At 32.7% G+C, this 23,438-nt stretch overlaps 2 protein-coding genes across 4 annotated transcripts; both read left to right on the top strand.

Annotated features, from left to right (window-relative positions):
- Positions 1-50: 50 nt before the first annotated feature.
- Positions 51-9,792, top strand: LOC108761645 (eye pigment precursor family transporter white). 3 transcript variants are annotated; one of them, XM_018508281.1, is made up of 11 exons: positions 1,941-2,215; positions 2,305-4,056; positions 5,189-5,423; positions 5,532-5,842; positions 6,660-6,858; positions 6,935-7,073; positions 7,138-7,474; positions 7,700-7,831; positions 8,578-8,806; positions 9,219-9,324; positions 9,401-9,792. In XM_018508281.1, the coding sequence occupies exons 2-11, from the start codon at positions 3,961-3,963 to the stop codon at positions 9,672-9,674; spliced, it is 2,058 nt and encodes a 685-aa protein (XP_018363783.1). In that variant the 5' UTR covers positions 1,941-2,215; positions 2,305-3,960; the 3' UTR covers positions 9,675-9,792. The 3 variants fall into 3 exon arrangements, with proteins under 3 accessions (XP_018363784.1, XP_018363783.1, XP_018363782.1); XM_018508282.1 differs by lacking the exons at positions 1,941-2,215; positions 2,305-4,056 and adding an exon at positions 51-164; XM_018508280.1 differs by having other exon boundaries at positions 1,941-4,056.
- Positions 9,793-13,256: 3,464 nt separating this feature from the next.
- LOC108761661 (protein scarlet) lies at positions 13,257-19,927 on the top strand. Its single transcript, XM_018508314.1, has 14 exons — positions 13,257-13,386; positions 13,459-13,507; positions 14,242-14,291; positions 14,369-14,508; positions 15,180-15,350; positions 15,416-15,654; positions 16,792-16,987; positions 17,067-17,098; positions 17,685-17,790; positions 17,926-18,153; positions 18,746-18,881; positions 18,960-19,065; positions 19,576-19,676; positions 19,742-19,927. The coding sequence occupies exons 1-14, from the start codon at positions 13,257-13,259 to the stop codon at positions 19,909-19,911; spliced, it is 1,854 nt and encodes a 617-aa protein (XP_018363816.1). The 3' UTR covers positions 19,912-19,927.
- The last annotated feature ends 3,511 nt before the right edge of the window (positions 19,928-23,438 follow it).

The raw sequence follows: 23,438 nt of genomic DNA, 5'->3' as shown, positions 1-23,438 counted from the left end.
TTTGGCTGCTTGTCCGAGGCTGGAGGATTGCAAAAAAATAAAGCTGTCGTTTCCGACAGATGTCGTCAAGATTGAAAATCGACGACCGTAACCAGTATTTGAGACTGCATAAAACGATCATTGCTGCTAATATCAGCGAACTCGTACTATCGAATGATGATTTAGTAAAATGATTTCTCGAGACTCGGATACATTCGTACGGTTTTAGAGCTCTACTTTGTGCAGCACAAGCAGTGTCTATGTTCAATATGATAGTACTTTTCTTAACTAGGGACGATATTAATTAAACAAGAAATCTTCTCTTTGATTAAAAATTTATTTAAGACATTTGGAATTCCATCGATTGATTTTAAATTTTAATTTGTTAAAGTCTAAGATTATTGTCATTTTGTTAGATAATTAAACCTTATTAAGTTGGATATCATTCTAAAATCAACATTTATCATGAAAGCTTATGATGATATACGTGAGAATGTTACTTGCAACAATAAACCGCTAAATATCTCTACTGTCTCGTTAACATAAAAAAAACCTTAGTTTTACACGAAATAGAGACATTTGCTATACTCGATTTATCACAAATATAATACGAAAAGGCATACGCTATACGCCGCAACGTTTAATTAAAACAGGATTGTTAGCGGAAATTTTTGGAAAGCTGGGAAAAGTTAGGGGAATTAAAAAAAAATAGAAGGTCAAGAAAAGCCGGGGAAACCGGGAAAAATCAGGGAATCAAGGAATTTATTAACTTAAGATAAAAATAAATTACTGTTGTACCAATTCTAATTTTTAAATTTTGCTTTATATATAAAAATGATTAAGTAGAATTAAAAAAATTTTTTTAAAGCATTGTAAATATTTTTTTAGAATTTTTAATTTTGCAGTTACCATTTGTAGAAAGTCATTAACGCAAATTATTAAAAAGAAAAAAACTCGTAAAAGTCGAAATATGTATATATTAATGACATTTTGTAAATCATTTCTAATTAAAATTAATTATAATGATAATTAGGACGTAGTATTTAATGGGATGATTAAGTCTCTATAAGCAATGTGCAAAATAAAGATAAAATATGCTGTTTCTCGTAATTCATTTGTTTTTTGACTCATCGTAGTCATATTGTAAGTCGTTTAGTATTGTTATTTATGTTTGCAACTTGTTTCTTAAGATAAATAATTCTTTGATTTATTGTATGTATTATAATTATGATCTTTTTAAAGAAAAGTATACGTAATACACAAAATATATACAATCTAACACATGATAAAGAGTGTACGTATACACATTAAAAAAGTGAATTTATATGATATAATTACAGATTATAAATATAAAAAATCTTATGTTTATGGCCGTTTTTTAACGTGACAGGAAATATTTTTCATTGATTTGCAATTAATTATTGTTCTAATTTACGTTTGTGTTTTTTGTCACAAATTAATTTAGTATCGCTAGATATAGCAAAGACTCATTTTCAAGAATTTTAGTTGTCAACCAAGTTAAATATATTGGTCCTCTAGAATCGTCTTATTCAGAGTTTCTTTCAGGCTTTAGTCAAAGAATTTTTTTTAAAAGGTAACTGGGAAAATATTAAAAAATTTTCTTCTGTTTCGCTAACAATCCTGTAAATAGAGCGAAAAGGTTCGATGGTCATTTAGATGACAGATGATAACGGTTTATTCCGTACCACTGGCAATGACAGTGTGATAATTAAAAGCAATATCTATTTTGCGAAATTGCCCAAAACGATACCGATAAAGGTGTTACGACCAAAACGATCAATTTAGGATGATCTCAATTGAAATAATCGAATGTTACAATTCAATGCCTATTGCAAAAAATCTGAGCGGTTGTACGCGCGTACGAAAAATCAAATTTTATAATACAAATAAATATTGATTGCGATTTCCAAAATCGTTTTTGATCTTTGAGATCCTTTTTTTTTGGCGGATTGTATCCAAAGGATGTTAAAAGATCTCACAAGTCAATTGGTTCTAGAACGTACTTTTTCGTCCTTTATCTGAGATCTTACCAAGTGACTAATTGATATGATAACTTAAAACTTTTATATTGTTAATTTTTGAAAAAATTAATGAGTACCTGGAACTATGGTTTGGGATTTTTTACATAAGCACAAAGAACTATCTTTGAATAAATCGTATTTCAAAGGCGCGGTTGCACTTGCAGTCCTCTTCTTGTCAATAAAGATTGAAATAGGTTTTGTAAACTCACAATCAATATAATTATCTGAGTGCGCGTGAAAATTTCCCAAAGGTTACATAAGTTTTAGTTGTGTATTGAAATAGGTTTTGTAAACTCACAATCAATATAATTATCTGAGTGCGCGTGAAAATTTCCCAAAGGTCACATAAGTTTTAGTTGTGTCGGAGACTGTCCTCTATAATTTCCTAGGAATTTGGCGTAATTAGATCTTATAAGAATATAATGTCGATTTAAAGTGAATTTTAAGCGATACAAGTAGTGATACAAGTAGCGCGATTTTTAAGATTCTGAGATCAAATATAATCACAAATTTACCGTGTCATTGACATAATCAAACCCACGTGATTTTTGGAACATAGTTATTTGTATTGTAAAATTTGATTTGTCGCACATACAATCGCGCCTGAGACTCGCACTGGTTATTGTATTGTACAATCGCGCCTTAGACTTGCACTGGTTATTGTATTGTAAATACCACACACATGTGTTAATGAGTCAAACAAGTAGATTTGAAATAACCGAGTATTTCGTTTAAATACGATTGTGCGAAGACTTGCGGATTAATTGTCGATTTGCGTAAGAGCGCGCTCTGCCGAAGATATTTTTCTTACTTGACTTTTACGTCCACGTTCAAAAGTTCAATCTCGTTTAAGTGATGATACATTTCGTGCTGATAACTCGTAAAATTTCTTAGTTATTGTCACACGTGATATCGTGTCTAAAATACGTGAAAATAATGGAAAAAAAACACTACCAGAGATATATATTTTGATATATATAAATATACCGCAATATTATTATTATCGACATTAGCTATATGTAATTACATCAATAGGGCCATTCATACTTCAGCGCTGTCCTACGTAATAGACCGCTACGCTTTCTAAAACGGCTCTAAAACGCACGACCGTACGCGCGCTCTCCACAATGTAAGGTAAAATAATGATCTCTAATACATTAGGAAAAAAAATAAATAATGTTGCAGACTGCGTCAATGCTGCATATCCATATCACCATCCTCTTATTACTTACTAGCACATTATATTTAAAATTTAAATTGTCGAGAAACGTACAAGGAGAAAGAACTTTATACGCATAATAAATACACATGATAGATACCTAATATACATATGTATATACATCTTGAAGCCTCTTGATTTTATTTCTCAGTGCTGCTTTTGATTTCTTTATAGACGGATTTACGCGGATTTGGCCTGTCGGAGCGTATATAGGGCTGTACTGTAAATATGCAGTACACGGTAACGTATCGGATATGGAGAGGGGCATATGTTCCTCGAACCAATCTCCACACCGCGTATATGTCGTGTATGTTCTTTCACATTGTACGCAGGTGTACGTCTGTACGCATCCACGATACTGTAATCCTGGGGAAAGAAGCCGGCTTGCTCTTCGAACGTATTTTCTGTTATATCTCGAATAACAATCATTCGTATAAATCGGCTATTTTTATCCATCGTCTCACGACAGAATATTTCTCGTATCAAAACATGTTATTTCGTACGAAACGTGAATAGATCTTCTGTATTAGTCTCAGTGTCTGTTGTAAATAAAACCAACTCTGAAGCCTGAATTTCCTTGAATTACAACCGATCTTTGGAGAATTACTGCGTTATGAGAATTACTGCGGAATACGTAAAAGCGTTCTATTTATTATCAGATAAGAGACTCGTATTTTAGTCAGTGTACTTGCCGGTGTGTCGGAGGAAAGTCGTATAAAAATGACGGCTACCGAAGAAACAGAGCCATTGATATCTACGACGTCTCCATCTTCTGTTAGTAAGATTCAAAGAGTCACTTATCGTACAATTTCCTTCGTAAGTACAAGCAAGATACTTATATGATATAATAATCACGTTCTATTAATGCGGTATATCGAGAGATAGCGAGTCGATGTAGCGATTGTGTGACAAATAATTTTTAGTTGGAACGTTTTTGCGTATTTTTTAAAAATTTATTTTACGCGTACATACGTATTTTATTCTCGTACTCGTGACAGCTCTTTTAAACTCAGCGTAGACGATATTTATGTCTATGGCTTCATCAGCTTCGATTATTTGATGGATGTAATTAGGTACTTTTCTTTCTTTTAACAAACACCAAAGTTGAGATTCACTCAATATTCGAAAATAATAGAACTTTGGTAAATTAATTTTTAATGTTAGATAATTAAAAAAGGCGTAATAAATTTCTTGATATTTTTATTCAAAAATTTGTTTTGAAATTGGCTACAAAGACATACGTAAAAAATATTCAATAGCTTGTGTGAAACTCTGATGAAAGGTTTCTTTAGAATGTGCTATAAATTTTATCAAAATTTCTATAAATTTTCTAACTTTTTGAAAAATTTTCAGATTTTTTATATGAATTAACTGGAATTACTTCAGAAATGCTGAGAAAATATCTGCATTTTTAAAATAATATTCTTTCCTAGCGAAAATTTTTCTAAGGTTTCCTCATATTTTCCGAAATTTCTGTATAATTTTATTTATAATATTTTCGAAAATTTCTCAGATTTTTCATACAAATTGAAACACTTCGGAAATACTAAGAAAGTCAATATCTTTTCTAAAATTGTTTATATACGTGAGTTCTAAAATATTTTAAAATTTTTTATTGGAAAATCTTTAATGAAAAATGGTGCGATTTCGACATCTTATCCTATGTGGCCTAAATATAAATAAATTCTGAATTCCCTCCAAATATTCTGAGATTTCTCATTCTATCATTTTCGAAGAAAACTTATAAAATCAAAAGAAGTTTAAAATCTTTTTTAAGAAATCTTCATAAAATATGAAAAAGTTCTAAAAATATAAAATTAAAAAATTTGTTTTCCACCAGAGAATACTTTATATACAATGGAAAGAATACTAGTAAAGATGTATTTGTTATATTATTATTTCTCTTGAACAAAATCAAAGAAGAAAATACGTTTTACAATTGTTATAGGAAGATAATGAAGGAAATACATTGCACGACGGAAACTCTGAGAACTCGTTTGATCTTAAGCCGATTTCGAGCTTGTCGACAGCCGCAGATTTTAACAATGAAAGCTTTGGCAACAATATTACGTATACGTGGAGCAATGTGAATGTGTATTGCAGCGTGAGAAATGACAGAATTTGGGATCGGCTGATGTTCAGGTCCAGAAAATTCGTTGCGCAAAAGCACATATTAAAAGATGGTAAAATAAAACGAAAAAAGCAACTTTTCGTCTAATTTTTGTACATTTAACAATTTTGCAAAATACATTATTCTAGTCTTTATTTTGTTTCGGAATAAATCATTCTAGCATACGGAGTAGCTTACCCCGGTGAACTGCTCGTAATTATGGGTGCGTCAGGCGCAGGCAAGACGACCTTGTTGAACGCATTGACGTTTCGTTTAGCAAATGGACTGTCTGCATCCGGTCTGATGGCCGCCAATGGCCGAAGGATATCACCGGGCGTTCTTACCTCGAGGATGGCTTATGTGCAACAAGACGATCTGTTTGTTGGCACGCTCACTGTGACGGAACACCTAATGTTCCAAGCGGCAGTGCGAATGGACCGGCAAATCCCTCGTAATCAGAGAATTAAGCGAGTTAATGAAGTCATTAATGAAGTAATTTAATTGTGTTGTCGAATATATCATTAGATACCCTTACTATATTCCAAGCGAGAAAATTCAAAATCTTTCTCTTGATAATTGTTCGTATTATTAAATATTAATTAAATATTAAATATTAATTATTAAATATTAAATTAATAAGCCGAAATTGACTAATCACAGTCGAATGTGAGAAGAGTAATCGACATTAATTTCTTATGGCTTACAATACTTAAAACTTAGATAATAATTTATTTAGGAAAACTCATAAATTAAAGAACACACAACAGAAAAACATTTTGAACATGTTTTTAATTTAAAATATGATTTTTTGCAATCAATATATCGCTCTGCTCAAGTTTTTAATTTTTGCTATCGAAATTATTGAAAGTACTCATATCTTTTACAATCGTTTTTAATTGATCTGTCACAGCGGTTTCAATTTATAAAATATCATCGAATTACTAAAGAAAATGTAACTTTACATCCAGTCTTCTCACTTGACTTATCTTCCCCTGACTACTTAATTCTTGTTTCCGAAACTGTAGTTGAAAAACTAAAGATTTGATATTCCAGAAATCAAGCTGCTGTAACCTGTAAATAATTGACTACTAACTGTAAATAATTGAAGACATTTATAAAGGGAACAGTTATTCAATCGATGATGCAAAGATTGAAAAAGAAAATAGATCAAAGCAATGTATATTAATTGTAAAGAATTCTATTTTTAATAAAAAACATTCGAAATCTTTAACATATTTTTTATTTTATACGATTTTTGTTTCAAAACTTATGGACAACTTGTATTTAATGGCGTCCCTTTCGAAAGTAGCTCGCCCTGTCGAAATGCCGAAACACAGTGATTGGAATACCCGGTAGAATGAAGGGCCTCTCGGGAGGTGAGATGAAGAGATTGTCTTTCGCTTCCGAGGTACTGACTGACCCTCCATTGATGTTATGCGATGAGCCAACGTCGGGTTTGGATTCTTTCATGGCTCATCAGGTTGTCTCCATTCTGAAAGCATTGGCGGGTGAGTTTGTGCCGATCCTTATTATATAGCAAAGCTATTCTGCATTTAAAAGATTAATAAATAGACAATTCAACAGCACGTGGTAAAACGATCATCGTCACTTTACATCAACCATCTTCGGAGCTGTTCGCTCTGTTTGACAAAATTCTGCTGATGGCCGAGGGAAGAGTCGCCTTTATGGGTACAGCTGCGCAAGCTTGTACTTTCTTCAAGACGTAAGTCCACGGGTTGAAGAGTTTATTTTTAAGCCGTTTTAAAAAAATTCACATTTTGTCGCAGGCTCGGAGCTCCCTGTCCCAGCAATTACAACCCTGCTGACTTCTTTGTGCAAGTGTTAGCCGTGGTACCGGGACGCGAGCAAACTTGTAAACACGCGATCGAAACGACATGCGATACTTTCCGGAGAAGCGAATACGGTACAAATATCGTTCTGAAGGCTGAGGCCGTCCATGGCGAATTCGAAGATACTCTCAGACGGTTCAATCATTCCAAGAATTCCAGCCGATCGGTTTACAAAGCCAGCTGGTGTGAACAATTCCGTGCGGTTCTATGGCGATCCTGGCTATCGGTGATTAAAGAACCGATCCTCATTAAAGTCCGCTTCCTGCAGACTATTGTACGTTTCCCTCCAATATTAAATCTATTTACAAAACTTGAAAGAAGATTAAACTATAGAGTTACATATTTTAATTTGTAAAGATATGTATCTATTTGATTAATAAAATAATTGAATCCTCTTTACGCTCTTTCACGCACTGTTTATCTGCGCGAATAATCGTTGACAAGTACAAAAGATAACAAAGACAGTTACGAAAAAACGAATTTAAATTTTCTGCTGCAGATGGTCTCGTTGTTGATCGGCGTCATTTACTTCGGCCAGCGAATAGATCAGGACGGCGTGATGAACATCAACGGCGCCTTATTCATCTTCCTTACCAATATGACTTTTCAGAATGTCTTCGCAGTCATTAACGTGAGACTTTAAGACGTAATGTATAAATAACTGAATCGTATCTGCGATTCCGTGATGGTGATCGAAAACAACATGAGATAACAGCAAAATTAGTGTTCTATTAATGTGAATTTCTACCATTGTAGATTAAATTTAATCTCGGTTTAATTTATTCTTTATCTCTTTCTAGTTTTTACTAGAATATCATTACACTTATATCCATTTTTATCAATGTAGATTAATTTTAATCTCGGTTTAATTCGCTCTTATCTTTTTCTAATTCTTAAGACTAGGAAAAGATAAAAAAAATTAATCTAAGATTAAAATAATCTACATTGACAGAAATAAACATCAAAGAAAAATGTTGCACCTTTTTTTAGTTTTAATAGTAATTCTAATAATTCAAGTTAATATATAATAGTTCTTTTACACTTATTGTCCGAAGAAAACATAGTAGAAGCAACTATATAGATGACAACTGTACAAGTTTTATATGTAGAAAAAATGAATATATAATAAGTAAATAAACTATTTTATAGGCATTGCAAATATAAAATAGTTTATTCAACTATGTACATTAATTCTACATAATATAAAAATTATATAGTCGTCATCTATATAGTTGCTACCACTATATTTTTCTCTGATAATGAATATAGAAAATTATTATTAATTAGAATTACTAGAATTACTATTAAAACTAGAAAATAATTTAAATCAAAACTAAGTAGAAATAGATATAAAATATACACGTGTATTGCGTACAGGTGTTCTGCGCCGAGTTGCCGATATTTCTTCGCGAACACAAGAACGGTATGTATCGCACCGATGTCTACTTCATCTGCAAGACGTTAGCAGAAGCGCCGATATTTTTAGCGATACCGATGATCTTCACTGCTATAGTTTATCCTATGATTGGTCTTTATCCAGACGTAAAGCACTTCTTCGTCGCTACTGCTGTAGTAACTCTCGTAGGCAACGTGTCGACTTCATTCGGTAATCGAAAGCTTACGGCATAGGTGTATTCAGGATGTTTTTTTGGGGAGAATTTTTACCAATTTTTTTATCACATAAACGAAAACATTTTGTGATAATGAATCACTTTTTTGGATACTTTAAAGTTTAAATGGCTCCTTCTCTTTTCTGATTTCTAATAGAAATTCTAACTAACGAAAGTTATTTACATGGTCATAATGGGCAAAAAATATTTTACATGACAAAAAATATTACTCAGAATCAAAAGTAGAGAGGGAGAATGATATTTTTTATAATTAAAAATGAAAAAAATAAAAATTTTGGGACAGTTTAAATCCTCCCAATTCTCTTCCTGGATACGTTTACAGAATACACTAACATATAGTGTTATCTTTCTTTTTTAAATAATTATTTAGTTTTATTTCTCTTGCAGGCTATTTAATATCTTGTATCAGCAACCGCATATCTGTGGCTCTCTCCGTTGGTCCCCCAGTTATAATTCCGTTTTTACTTTTTGGTGGCTTTTTCTTAAACACAGCGTGAGTATCTCACATTATTTCGAACAACAATGACCGAAATGCTGATTAAAATATCGATTTTTCATGTGTAATGTAGGTCCGTACCATCCTACTTCGTATGGTTTTCATATTTATCTTGGTTTCGTTACGGCAACGAGGCACTTTTGATCAATCAGTGGTCAGAGGTCGATTCTATAGCGTGCACCAGAAGCAATGTGACATGTCCAAAATCAGGGCGTACGATTCTTCAAACTTTCAATTTCAAAGAAGAGGACTTTTGGATGGATATTATCTGCTTGTTTGCGCTTATCATAGCGTTCCGCTTTCTGGCATTTTTCGCGCTACTATCAAAAACCTTCCGCTCAAAGTAGTCTTATGTATCATCAGTAACGATTTGCTCTAATGCTGTGTGTACTTTCAATAAACAATTTTAATAAAATTTTTGTATCTTGCACTTGAGTATCTCCGCCATCAAAAAGATTTTCACAATAAATCAATATCACACTTAATATATATACTTATTATTTTGAAAAATTACTGCTTAAAATAAAAACTTACAAACAACTATTTTACTTAATTTTTCGAAAACTTTCTTGCTATAATATTTTGAGTCGAGAATTTTGAAACATATAAATATTTATACAGCCTGCTTTTGCTGGAAACCATATTAATCGAAAATGTTTACTATATAAAATAAAATTTTATATAGTAGAAATAAATAAAATAAAATTTTCTAGATAGCAAGCTGAATTTGTTATTATTTTAACGTTTTTATTGTCATTTTATATTTATTTGACATCAAAATGGCAATAAATTACATCAGTTTGCTATCCACCATTGTGCATATTATAGTTTAACATATTTTTATTATTTTGCTCATCTTATAGTAAAATGAAAAATAATATAAAATGTTTGAAAGTTCTACAAATAATATTTTTATAGAATTTTTTACACGAAAAGTATTAATGGATATTAGATATTTTTTGTCAAAGTAATCATCCTTACATTTAATCAATTTTTTACGACTAATCTAGGAAATGTAACTGCAAGTTAATTTTCTGACGGAAGACTTTTTCATTTATCTTCTAAAATAGTTTATAATTTAGTTTTAGAAAAAAAGCTCTATAAGTGTAATTTATTTTTTTTAATTAAATAATGCTACATAAATCACAACTCTAGGCTAAATATAATATTAATGATAAATTTTACGAAACGTTGGCATTAGCAATGGATTACGACATAAATTGAACTTTTATGTAATTTTTCACTAAAATATTACTTAATTTTATATGTGCAATTTCAGATCTTTGACAGAGTATTTATATACCTAGCTGCAAGTTTGAAAATTTACAAACATGATTATTAAGTGTAATTTATGAATACCGTTGAAAATATCGATGTTGACGCGCGATGACCGCAAAAGGCCACGTAATAAGAACTTAGAAAAAATGTACTTTGACATAACGAAACAACACAGCTACCACCTACATGCCGGCCGCATTTCCTGTATCGGGGCTGACCACTCTTTCGTTCGCTAGATATTATTACAAACCGGTTACCATACATACCGTGCGACCGCATGTGATATAGAGATATGACAAACAATCTCAAGAGATCTTCAAGTATGTTGTAGAAAAAAAATAAAAAGTAGAACACCGAGATCTATATAGATGATATATATACTCGCGATATTGCTGTCGGTCCGCGAGTTGAAGATCGTGCCGGGATTGTCGGCATTCGGCTGGAAGCAGGCAAAGAAGTAATAAGATACAAATGCGAGGAAAAAGGCCGTTATCGTCACTATGCTAATGTTAAAAAGCAATGTGCGACAATTCCAATAGCGAAATAAGATCGGCCCGAACTGGCCACTCGTCTGTCTCGCTTGACGTACGCGTAGGGTTTCGGTTTTCGATTACCACAAGTCGCCTGAGTCACGAACATTTGCTACAATAAGGAGGATATTTTTCGGAAGCGGGAGAAAGCCTCGGATGGGTGTCTATGCGCTTACTTTACGCATCCGCGAATCGAACGAACTATCGATTCGTAAGTGTCAAATTATTGCACAGCTGTTCAATCATTGTTCGCACATGCCGACTCTGCAATAATCGCAATAATTTCTCACAATTTTAATATTAATAATAATTTAATATATCGTGATCATTAATATTAATATTCAATGAGAAAAGATAAAATGTGCGTATTCGTATCTCTCTATAATGTAAACTTTTTGCGATCGATAAACTTGGACGAGTTTTTCTAATATTGATGTTATATTACGTTAGTACACGCGTAATGTTCGGTTGAAAAGAAGAGCGAAGAAGGGAAGTGAGCACAAACGAAGTGCATCAGGTGCATCGAATGGTAGACCAGTTACTCGCGCTGACGAGAAGCAAACGCGACGCCTGCAAAAGTTGTGCTTTTACAGTGTCAATCTTCATTTCGTGATATATCTTATCGGTTTCTTATCCTTCTACAGTCACGTGTAACGTTCTACAGTTATTTGCACAAATTGTTGTGCATCAACGATTACACCCTATTGTTATCAGGATTAAGTACATCAATATAATAAAGGTAATTTATTTATGCCGCATCATCTCGTATTATGAAAATATAGCATTGTCTAAAAATTAGATTTGTAGACACTCTGTGAACATTTTTCTTAAAATTTTTATACATATTATTTTTAGAATTTTTATATAAATTTCTTGGAATTTTTTACAATTTCTATATAATTTTGTAAATTTGTCGGAATTTTTATACAAATCAAAATGCATATCAGAAATGTTGAGAAAGTCGCTACATCTTTATAGAATTCTAAAATATTCTAAGGTTTCTCTTTAAGTAATTTCCAAGAAAAAAACTTATAAACTCTAGAAAAATTTAAAAAGTATCTTTTTTTAATCTTCAGAATTTAATGTATCAAAAATATTATAAAAATATTTTCATCAAAGAAAGCTTGATTCAATCTTATAAAGACTTATCTTATTAAGCTTTGAAGATATTTCTGGCGAAAATTTTTCTTAAAATTCTTCATATAATTTTTTAGAATTTCTATATAAATTTCAAAATTTTTTAGAATCTGTTACTTTTAAAAAATTTCTTGAATAATTTATCAAAAAATTTCTTATATTTTTCATATAAACTGTAATATTTTTTTTTAATTGTAAGAAAATCTACATCTTTTTTAGAATCTTTATATATACCTACAAATTCTGAAATATTCTAAGATTTTGTTTCTAAAAGTTACTTTTATCAAGTTAATAAACAAATATATCGATTTTTATATATCGTTCTATATATTCGAAACCTAAATTTTTTATAATTTTAATATCATTTTACATTTTTGACCCAATAAAGACACTTTATTAATTGCATGAAAATAATAATTTATTCCGTAAAGATAAACTTTTAACAAAATATAGAATATTAAACAACACGTCAAATAAAGTATTGATAAATTTAGTCAAATTATAGCAACACAAACGACGGAATCCATAGACGTTGCTCAAGATTCGAGATAGTCTTAAGCTAGTGCTTGAGATGTCATAAACCAATCAGAGAGCCGTATTAGCATCTTAAGATATTGTTTAAGATTGTCTTGATATTAAGAACGAACTATGGATTCCGGCTAGAGTGTTGCTATAAAAAACTTATGTGATCATATTTAATGCTGATAATGCTATAGAACAAATAGAGACAGGAATTTTGGGTATATTAAATACAGCTGAGTAATTATTAGGAATATATGATCATGTCACTATCTGTGTATCTTGTCACGATTTTAATCTGCCATATTTAAAAATTTTTTGGGATTTGTTATCGTGTTTGAAGATCGTTTTTGCGATTACCATAAGATAAAGATGTTTCGAAAATTGCGTCTCTCTAAAGAAAAAAATTGAGAAAAAAACCAGATAAAATGTATTCGTTTTGCATTCTCTTATAGAATTAACGTAATGGATGTTAAGCTTGATGCACCTCGACGTAGAATGTACCAAGAAGGAACGATGCTTTCTTGGCAAAACTTATCTATTTATGCGATGGACCAGAATCGACGCACCATAAGCAAACAGCTCATCAACAACGGTATTTAAACAAAATATATTATTTCACATATAACATAAAATGAAACGGTGATAACATTTGTCGCACTTTCAGTTCGAGGTGTGGTACAGCCTGGCGAACTTACTGCTATCTTAGGCGGCAGGTAAATTATCTGTAATCACTGCACAATTAATACATACATAGATCAATTAATGTTCGTAATCCAAACAATTTTTTCTCATGTGACATTCTTTGTCACATGAACCATATACAATTTGTTATAAATATACAACTTTACAAATACTTTCTAAAGCTGTCAAAAAATCATTTAATAATTTTTTTATACTTGTAAAAGTGATAAAAATTAATCTAGGACACGAAAGGCCCATTGTGTGTAGTAAGGCTACCAAACACTGAGGTGTGTACTAAGGGTTAAACATTTTTTTCTATTTTTTATGGTTTCAATGATATTTTTACGCTTCGAAAGAAAAAAACCAATTTTTTTCTAAGAAATGTTTCACTCCTTAAAAATGCGATATCAAAAAATTCATATCTCTTATTATTTTTGTCTACAAAACAACAAATTAAAAATTTGTTAAAATCGGAGAGGAATATTTGAGAAATATTTGGGGGAAATATCTTTTCTGGAAAATAAATAAATAAAATACATGTTAATTAACATATCATAAATGTTAATGTTATTGAAAAAATATATACTTCCATATATGTTATTCGCTTACAAATTGTGTCAGTATTACATTTGTATATTAATTTTTTACATAATATTTATGTTATTTTCTAACATATTCTGCATCTTGTATTAAATTAACATAAAAAATTGACTGTTTGGGACTCGTGAAATGTGTTAAATTTAACACAAATTTCCCAACTGTGTAGCGGTGCTGGAAAAAGCTCGCTGATGACAGCATTGGCATTTCGCGCCGAATGTAGGTAGAATTTTCATATAATTGAATTTTTTAAAAAGACGAAGACATTCGAAACTTGTTTTTACTTGGATTGGCAGCCGGCGTTGTGGTGCACGGCGATGTTCGCGTCAATGGCGTACCAGCCGACTCTTCATATATGAGACGTCATAGTGGCTTTATGCATCAAGAAGACATGTTTATCGAGACGATGACAGTGCTCGAGCACATTTGGTTTATGGTGAGCTAACTAAATCCAATATATATAACTTAGTACCTAATATGGCCTACTTGTTGATACTTTGTAGATACTCAGCCAAACACCAATTTACATAATATAACGACCTGTTAATTATAATTTCTCAATGTGACTTTAATATAACTCACGTTTTATATTTTAGTTGTATCGTTGAGTGAGAAATTACAGTTAACAGAGGTACGTTACATATATAACTAGTTGCATGGTATTTGCTGGGAGTTACAATAATGGATAGTTAGAATAAGATCGTCCAAGAGTACGCAACTCTTAAGAATTTGCATTGAGTTTTAAGATGCAGCTATAACAGGCTTTTCTACAATAAGCCGTTACCAAAGCTTTAAATCTTAAGTCATAAGAAATTGACAAATCATAGTCGATTATTCTTCTCTCATATAACTGTGACTGATCTGCAATTTCTTACGGCTTAAAACTTAAAGCTTACAGGTATTGGTTTATTGTAGAAAGCCTATTAGATCACAGCAGCTACAACTCACATAGAACGTGCCTTTTTGGTTGGCTAATCTGTGTATAAAAATGTTTAAAAATTCTCAATGCTTAGATAGGTCGCATATTGATACATTTACTTTGAAACTTCGAATCCAGTTCAAACATTACGCGCGCTATATCTTTATATCTTTAACAATCTTCATCAGGCCAGAATGAAATTAGACGGGAGAATTCATTCTTCAGACATTCGTCTCAGGATCAATCATTTGCTGAGAGACGTCGGTCTGATTGACAGATCTAATACTCGCATCGGTGACGGTGACAGCGGTAAGATTTTGTCGGGTGGAGAAAAGAAAAGACTTGCTTTCGCCACTGAGGTGCGTACCCACGTGTGACTCTACTTTAGTAAGCGCTTTGTGCAAATTTCCAGTTTTCCTTCTAGCTATTAACGGACCCCGAAATATTGTTCTTGGACGAGCCAACAACCGGACTGGACGCACATTCGGCTAGTGTCCTCGTGTCGCACATGGTTTCTTTCGCATTGCGTAATCGCACGGTTTTGTGCACCATACACCAACCGAGTTCCACTATCTTCGATAGCTTCCATCGTATAATCTTTTTAGCCGGCGGTAGAGTGGCATTTGCTGGTACCAGTACGCAAGCAATACAGTTTTTCTCCAGGTATACATTTCATCATTCGGGCATAAAGTAGAGAACAAATCATAATTTTATTGACAATAAATTGATATATAGAATATACAATATTAGTCTTCCTATAAAAGAATCTAGCCACAAATGATTTTGTCAAAATTCTACGAGAGAGAAAGGTGTAGCTATATACTTTCTCCTTGTATATGTACTATCTCACTCTAACACTGTCTCACTTAATTTTAATTAAATATATAAAGGGAAAAAATATATATATACATACACACACACATATATATTTTCCCTTTATATATATATATATATAATATCGGAGTTATAGAGTATTGAAGTAAGAAAACATCATAATACATTGTTGTTTAATTAATATTTGTTATTCTATTTAATGCCCTGCCGGAAAAATTTTACGAAAAACTACATAGATTGAGACAAAATCTTAGAAATTTTTAGTTTTTCATAGATATTCGTAGTGGAACATAAAGTGACGTTGTTTGTTTGAAAAAACAAGAAATCCTTTGCTCTTCAACAACACTCTATGTACCACTACGAATATCTACAAAAAACTAATTTCTAAGACAAACAAACCCCACTCTACATCCTATTACAAATAGCTAGGAAAAATTAAAAAATTCTAAAATCTTATCTCAATCTATGTAGTTTTTCTGTACTTTTTTGTAAACATTTTTTTCCTCCAGGATGCTTTACAAAAGATGCTAAAAAATTTCTCCATCAACATCGACACACTTTCTAGCACAAATTAATAAATTGTTTCGGACTTTTTGAAAAATATTTGAAGTTTCACGAATAATATCGATAGTATTAAATATCACTTTCCGTAATTGTTCTGAATTCTAAATCTCATTTTGAGAACGAATGAAAAATCTAGTGACATTTTATCAGAATAAGATTCAGGAATCAAAACAATAGAATAAAGAACATTAAACAACATTTATTTCGATTTGTTTTCTTATTTTAATACCCCGTAATTCAGAAAACCGTTCGAAATTGGACATATGTTTATTAAACTTGTTTTCAAATGCTGAAGCCGTTGTAGCAATTTTGAGCACTATATGAAGGGACACCCTAAATATAAATTCTGAAATATTCTAAAATTTCTCATTCATTCACTATCATTACTATTATCACCTATAGTCAAGGTTACGAGTGTCCATGCAATTATAATCCGGCCGATTTCCTGATGGCGACTCTAGCAATCGCACCCAGCGGTTCGGACGGTAGCGGAAAAATTGCACAAAAGATTTGCGACGCATTTCTCACAAGCGAAGCATGCAATGAGATCGATGTTATATTACAACGAGAATTCGATAATGCTTGTTTGCAGCGTCACGTAAGTAGAATTGTTACGAAGACAAATGTTAATGATTGATTTAAAAGAAATCACGCAGAAATTCGTCCTTTTGTTTCAGACCGGAGAAAATAGTCGCGAAATGCGAGCTTTGTGAGTATCTCATACTTAAAAAATTCATTAACAGTGCAAATATATCAAAAGTATTTAAAGCCGGTATTCATAGTCCACTTTTTATATTTCAAGACCTAAGCAATATTTAAATGTTAATATGGGTCTGTGATTGGTTTGTATCCTAAAACTGTAATTAAGACATGTAGGTCTTAACTTAAATGTAAGAACGGATATAAATATCTCCTAAAGTGAAACTCCGACAAGATCGCTGTTTTACCATTTATATTTTAAAATGTGGCACATCGACATATCTTTATCTACTAATATATCAATATCGTACTGATATATATCAATTTTCGTAGATCAATAGTATTTTAATTAGACGTCTGAATATAATTCTATAAGCCTCAGCACAAAGATGGTCGTAACTGAGTTATGGTCACAATATTTTGGTCAACCTACAACTTACGTTCCATGACCAGTTATGACCATCTTTATGCTTAGGTTCTGAGATGTGTTGCATTTTACCAATGGAAGTGATTTCACCGGAATTTGAGCTTCACTTTAGGATCCCCTTAAGAAAATCTGATAACTTTAACTACATTTACGTTTTTATCTAATTCAGCGTGGAACCGCGTTGCTGGTTGCGGCTCTATTGGCTAATCCATCGTGGATTCTTGCAAGTTCTGCGGGATCCATCAGTGCAATTGATCAGGATACTGCAGAAAGTGGTAAGTAAACAGTAGAACAAGTCAGGTTCTGTGATCTTTAAATAATTCTAAAATCCGGATAAATATGCGTACGACGAATCGATTGAATGGCTTGTCAGGGTGTATACGTTATTATAATAACGGATCCCGTTGCAGAGCATTGCAACGACTGCCGGTCTGTGTTTTGTAGGAGCCGTCCATCTTAATCAATTAGGCATTCAGGCTGTAGACGGTGTTATTTATCTCCTGGTATGTGAAAACGCATTCTTCCCCATGTACACTACTTTGGCGTTGATCCCGCAAGAATTACCGCTTCTTCTTCGAGAGTACAAGGCGGGCATGTATTCCGTCCATCTTTACTATTTGGCACGAATGATATCGCTGGTAAGTTCGATTCGTCAAACAATCTACCCTTGGCAAAAATAAAAATCAGAACATAAATCGAATATAGAGGAAGAATAACAGAAGCGTAAAAGCAACTTTTGGGAACATAAATTACAACAACGAAATGTGAAAGAACCGTTTTAAGAGGTAAATCATCCATTAAAGAACATTAACTCCAATCAGTAACATAACATCAATGTTATAATTTTACACTTAACAATATAAATGTAATATCTAATAACATACCTATGGTACCTAACATTTATATTGAATGCGAAATTATAACATTGATATTATTATGTATTATTATTAGTTGGTGATTACTAGGTTTTTTTACGTTTCATTGTTCCGTTTGCGCTTCCTCAAAATTTTGCTTTTGTCGGTTTCTCTTTATATTCGACTTACGCTTCGATTTTTATCTTCGCTAAGGATGTGCAGACACGATCCATACAATACATACAGAAGCTTGCAACAACGTTTGCAATGTTACTGCAATATTACTATAACGTTGCAATATTGTTGTAATATTGCTGGAATGTGCTGTATGGGGGGAAGTATACTTATCGATTTGCGAGAGCGTTGAAATTTCCAGATACCTGGACTGCTGATGGAACCAATTCTGTTCACCGTAATAATGTATTGGTTGGCTGGTTTACGTCCCGCAATGGACGCTCTTAGCCTGACCATTTTGGTAGTTATATTTACGATAAACGTATCTACCGCTTGCGGTAAGTGTTTCTGTCTGTTTAAATAGCATAATGGACAACAGGTTTAGGTCCATTTATGCGCGTTCTCATTTACTCCAGGATGTTTTTTCTCTGCCGTTTACCAGAGCGTGCCGCTGGCAATGGCGTACCTGGTGCCCTTCGATTACATTCTTATGATAACTATGGGGCCTTTCATCAAGCTTGGGTATTTATGATTATTTTATATGCAGGGAGGATACTTATAAGAATACTTTAAAAGATTTTAAGGGTGATTTCTCACACAAGTTTAAGACGAAAATTTCGTATGACCATATGTCTGAATCATATGTCTGAATATGGCTTAACCCAGATAGCAAAGAGAGTTCAAAAGAATTCGAAAAGAATTCAGTCGAATGTCATCAATTCTGAACTCATTTTCAGATGCAACAAGAATTCTTTTTGCATCTGAAAATGAATTCAGAATTGATGACATATCACTGAATTCTTTTTGAGCTCTTTGTGCTATCTAGGTAGTTTCAAAGATACAGGATGTCAAAATTGAAGGAAAAATTTCTTTTCCAAAAATTTCGAAAACCATTCGATTTATTTTGATGAAATTTTAAACATATACAAAGTTTGCGTTATACTACAGGGAATCTACAGTGTAATTTTGTCTTCCTTCTCTTTTTATATCGCGGAGCCTTTTTAATTCCTTTTATTGATGCACGATTATCAGTTCACTACCTGTATACGTACAATGGATAAGATATTTTTCCTGGCTACTACATTCCACGGAAGCTCTCACCATTATCCAATGGAAAGGCGTACATAATATATGTAAGTTTTATTGAGCCTTATTACTCCTCTACGAGACGCATAACGGAGCTGTTTCCTGTAAACAGCCTGCGAAACAACCGGACTACCCTGCCTCACCGAGGGCGCCGAGGTGTTGGATCGTTACGACTTCAACGAGCGCAATTTCTGGCCTAACATTATCCTCATGGCTGTCATTTACGGCGTCTTTCATTTACTGGCATACGTCTTCCTATGGAGGCGATGCAAATCGAAATAAACGGATCTTAATGCTACCTGAGCAAATGTCATATACGTGTTATATAAGTTATATTTTCATAACGCATCAAAGTTTCTCAGATTTTTTTATATATCTAAATTGCAATACTTTAGAAATGCTAAAAAAATCTACATTTTTTCTAGAATTCTTTAGATACGTCAATTTTAAAATATTTTAAAATTTCTAAGATTTCTCAATCTAATTTTCGGAAAATTGTCAAAATCTGAAGAAGCTTAAAGTTTTTTCAGAAATTTTTATAAATTGAAAAAATGAAAATTTGTTTTTAATATTATGAGATATTATAAGAATTTCTTTCATCAGGAAAATTTTTGCAATTTTTTTAAATTCATTAAACCGTTAAAAAGACTGATTAGATATATGTATATTCAGGAGACACGGTATAGTGTTTCGAGCTAAGAGTAAATGCAGCAATATCGAAGCGCGAGACCGGCTGTATATGTGTATACATATAATATGTGTATACATATTATATGACGGCGTGCTTTAATTATTTGGAAATCAGTTTGAAAATGAGAGTGGAATGAGAAGTTCGCTCTGGTGAAGCGGCTGAACGGTGCAGTTGTCAGAGAGATGAGAGAAGGAAGAATAAACAAGAAAATAAGGCAACACTTGAATTACTGACATCTCCGTTTTATCATAAAACATAATTTTATCACAATAGTTCATTACTCCAATAAAGGGGTTTCTTGAAAGGTCAACCTTTCCTTTAAATAATTCCCTTTCATCACCTACGATCGAGTTAACAGGAGTTATGGAAGATAATCAGCCTCCGACGTATATATGTATATGAAACAGTGATAAAAATTTACAGCTGATAGGTCAACAATATATCCTTCAGGAGAATACAATATGTATTTGAAACAAAAGTTTGTTCTTAATTAATTGATCACTAATAACATTACTAGTATATCGATTGGTCATTTATCCCGCATCATTATTAAAGTATGAAACTGTAAATAATACGTCGTAAATAAATGACATCATTAATTGGTCAAAAAAGTGACGTCATTATTAAATTCTTAGGCCGTGGTCCGATTTACGCTCACAATGCAAAAATCATTTCATCCTTGTTGTTTATTAAATGTCAAACAAAGATAAATAACGCTCGCATGATGAACATTGTGAACATGAATTGGACCAATATATAATTGGATGTTATATACTGTTTATATAATTGTATCTTAAAAATTTTACAATGCAAAATAAATCTTCATCAATATATAAATGTCATTAAAATGCATAAATGTCACATAAATGTATATCACTAAAATCTTGTAATAATAAACTTTGATGTTTTGACAAAAAAAAACATATCTAATCATGTAATCCGAGTTTGCTAAATAATTCCCAAAGTATCACATGCGACATTTATATAATTGATACGTAGCAAATCTTATAAAGATATTTCGATGTATCGTATTTTATCTATTGTAAAAATTTCGTCGAAGTTCGGGCTTTATTTTTCCCTTATTCTTGAAGAAAAATTTTCAAATCTAAAAGAGAAAAATAATAATTGTAAATACAAAAAAATTAGGGCCTTTTTCACCAATTCCAATTGCGACGCTAATTAATGGTCGACTCAATCATTACGATTGCCAACGTGAGGACCATGAAAAATAGAGACCAGCAATGGAATTCTGTAACTCGTTATGCGATCGTTATGTGCTCATAACACACGCCTATCGACAGTTGTCGGTGTCGTTGCGCTCCTTTTTCACCATATAAAATATCTGCGCAATGCACCGATAATTGTCGGTAGGCGTGTAAGACAGTTACAGAATAAGGGCGGGATTCTCTAAACTCTGTTTTATCGACAATTGTCGCTATCGTTAAGCGTGATCTGCAATAAGTTGCAAACACTCCGTCGCCAGTCGCAATGCTTCGCAACAGCCAATCAGAAGCGTCAATAGTAATTACTAATTAGTGATGTTCCCTATTAGGAAGTTTTATAATACCGTGTATTCAGATACGGTGAAAGCAGGATATCAATTATGAAATTTTTTTCCTAGGATGTGAAAAGTGAAAAGTTAAAAATTTCTCCATTAAGTTCATGGTTAAAATTTTCACGTTTCATTTTCCATCCTAGAGATAAATTTTATGATTGATACCCTAAAGTTATGTTATTTAGTGAAAAGTCGAACTGCGCATGCGCACGGTATTGCGAAACTCTCTACTATTAAAGGTGCCTTTACATGACAGCGTCGAACTTCGAGCGTCAGAGCATGCGCAATAATATGTTTAATAATTTTACTGAAATTGAATTTAATGTATGTACGAGATACACTAATAGCGGAATCTTGTAGTTTACACTATATAATGTAAATAATATAAATTTTCAGCATTATATGTTAAGATAGTAGTATATATTATAATCTCCCATAATTTACCATTTTGCGTCAAGAAGCTATGTGCAGAAAGTTATTGCGCAAGAGTCTGGAGATTCAAACTTCTGCGCAATATAATTTGCGCAGATGCTCGACGCTTGACGGATCTACAATATACCTACTTTAAGCCTTAAGCCATAAGGAATGGACGAATCACATTCAATTATTCTCCTTGCATTCGACTATAGTTGGTCAATTTCTTACGGTTTAAGGCTTAAAACACCTATTGTAAATCCGGACTAATGGCATCTTTAAAGATGGACGGTTCTGGACAAATTTTCGTGTGAAGAATAATGATCGACGTATAGACTATAACGTATAGACATATCTACAAAACGAATAAATCATAAAATTGTTACTATATTATCAAGTTCTTACTTTTATCACTTAAATTTTAACAGTTACGCGAATTTCTGTAAAACTAGCCGTCTTTGGGTTTGGATTTATAATAGGTGTTTCAAGCCTTAAGCCATAAGAAATCGACCAATTACAGTCGAATGTGAGGAGAATAATTGATTGTGATTCGTCCATTTCTTGTGACTTAAGGTTTAAAAATCTATTGTAAATCCGGGCTAAGGAAATCAACGTAGAGGGAAGTATATTTCTATAAGAACCAATGGCTGCATTCAGCAAAAACTTTGAAACTGTTAAATGATTTTTTAATACGATTAATTTATACATTTAGATCCAGTATGGAACTAATGGCGAGACTAATTACATCAAAGAATTTTACAATAGTTACAAAGCTGCTTTTTCTACTGAACGCAGCCAATAGGAATACTAGTGAGAAACTGGGAACTTGGTAGCGGGGTGGATAGCGGGTATTTTCGTTGGGGGAACGACACTGCTGCGTTCTCGGCTGCGCCGCGCAGCGCAACGCGTCGCGCATTCGGATTATTTCGGATTCCGATTTCTGAGTTCGGAGACTTCGGAGTAATCGGAGTAATCGGAGGGAGTCCAGTCTGGCCATGTTATTAACGCGGTCATCTCATACGTCGTCGTTAATAAATCACAGTGCCCCGAGAAGATAGTCGCGCGTTTCGCGTAACGCAATTTTCTCCACGACGACGGTCGACGTAGCCGTCCTTCCGGGATACGAGCGAATTGCATGTAGAGCCGCGG

The sequence above is a fragment of the Trachymyrmex cornetzi genome, unplaced genomic scaffold (assembly GCF_001594075.2).
Source record: "Trachymyrmex cornetzi isolate Tcor2-1 unplaced genomic scaffold, Tcor1.1 scaffold26, whole genome shotgun sequence".
NCBI lineage: Eukaryota > Metazoa > Arthropoda > Insecta > Hymenoptera > Formicidae > Trachymyrmex > Trachymyrmex cornetzi.
This window is presented reverse-complemented; position numbering and strand designations above follow the sequence as displayed.

Excerpts from the sequence above, each read along its gene's own strand:
- LOC108761645 (XM_018508282.1), top strand. The coding sequence starts at position 60 with ATGTCGTCAAGATTGAAAATCGACGACCGTAACCAGTATTTGAGACTG. Across the intron at positions 5,843-6,659 it reads TTAATGAAGTCATTAATGAA|CTCGCCCTGTCGAAATGCCG; the intron begins GTAATTTAATTG and ends TTTCGAAAGTAG. Across the intron at positions 7,475-7,699 it reads TCCGCTTCCTGCAGACTATT|ATGGTCTCGTTGTTGATCGG; the intron begins GTACGTTTCCCT and ends TTTCTGCTGCAG.
- LOC108761661 (XM_018508314.1), top strand. The coding sequence starts at position 13,257 with ATGGATGTTAAGCTTGATGCACCTCGACGTAGAATGTACCAAGAAGGA. Across the intron at positions 13,508-14,241 it reads ACTGCTATCTTAGGCGGCAG|CGGTGCTGGAAAAAGCTCGC; the intron begins GTAAATTATCTG and ends CCAACTGTGTAG. Across the intron at positions 17,099-17,684 it reads AGTCGCGAAATGCGAGCTTT|CGTGGAACCGCGTTGCTGGT; the intron begins GTGAGTATCTCA and ends TATCTAATTCAG.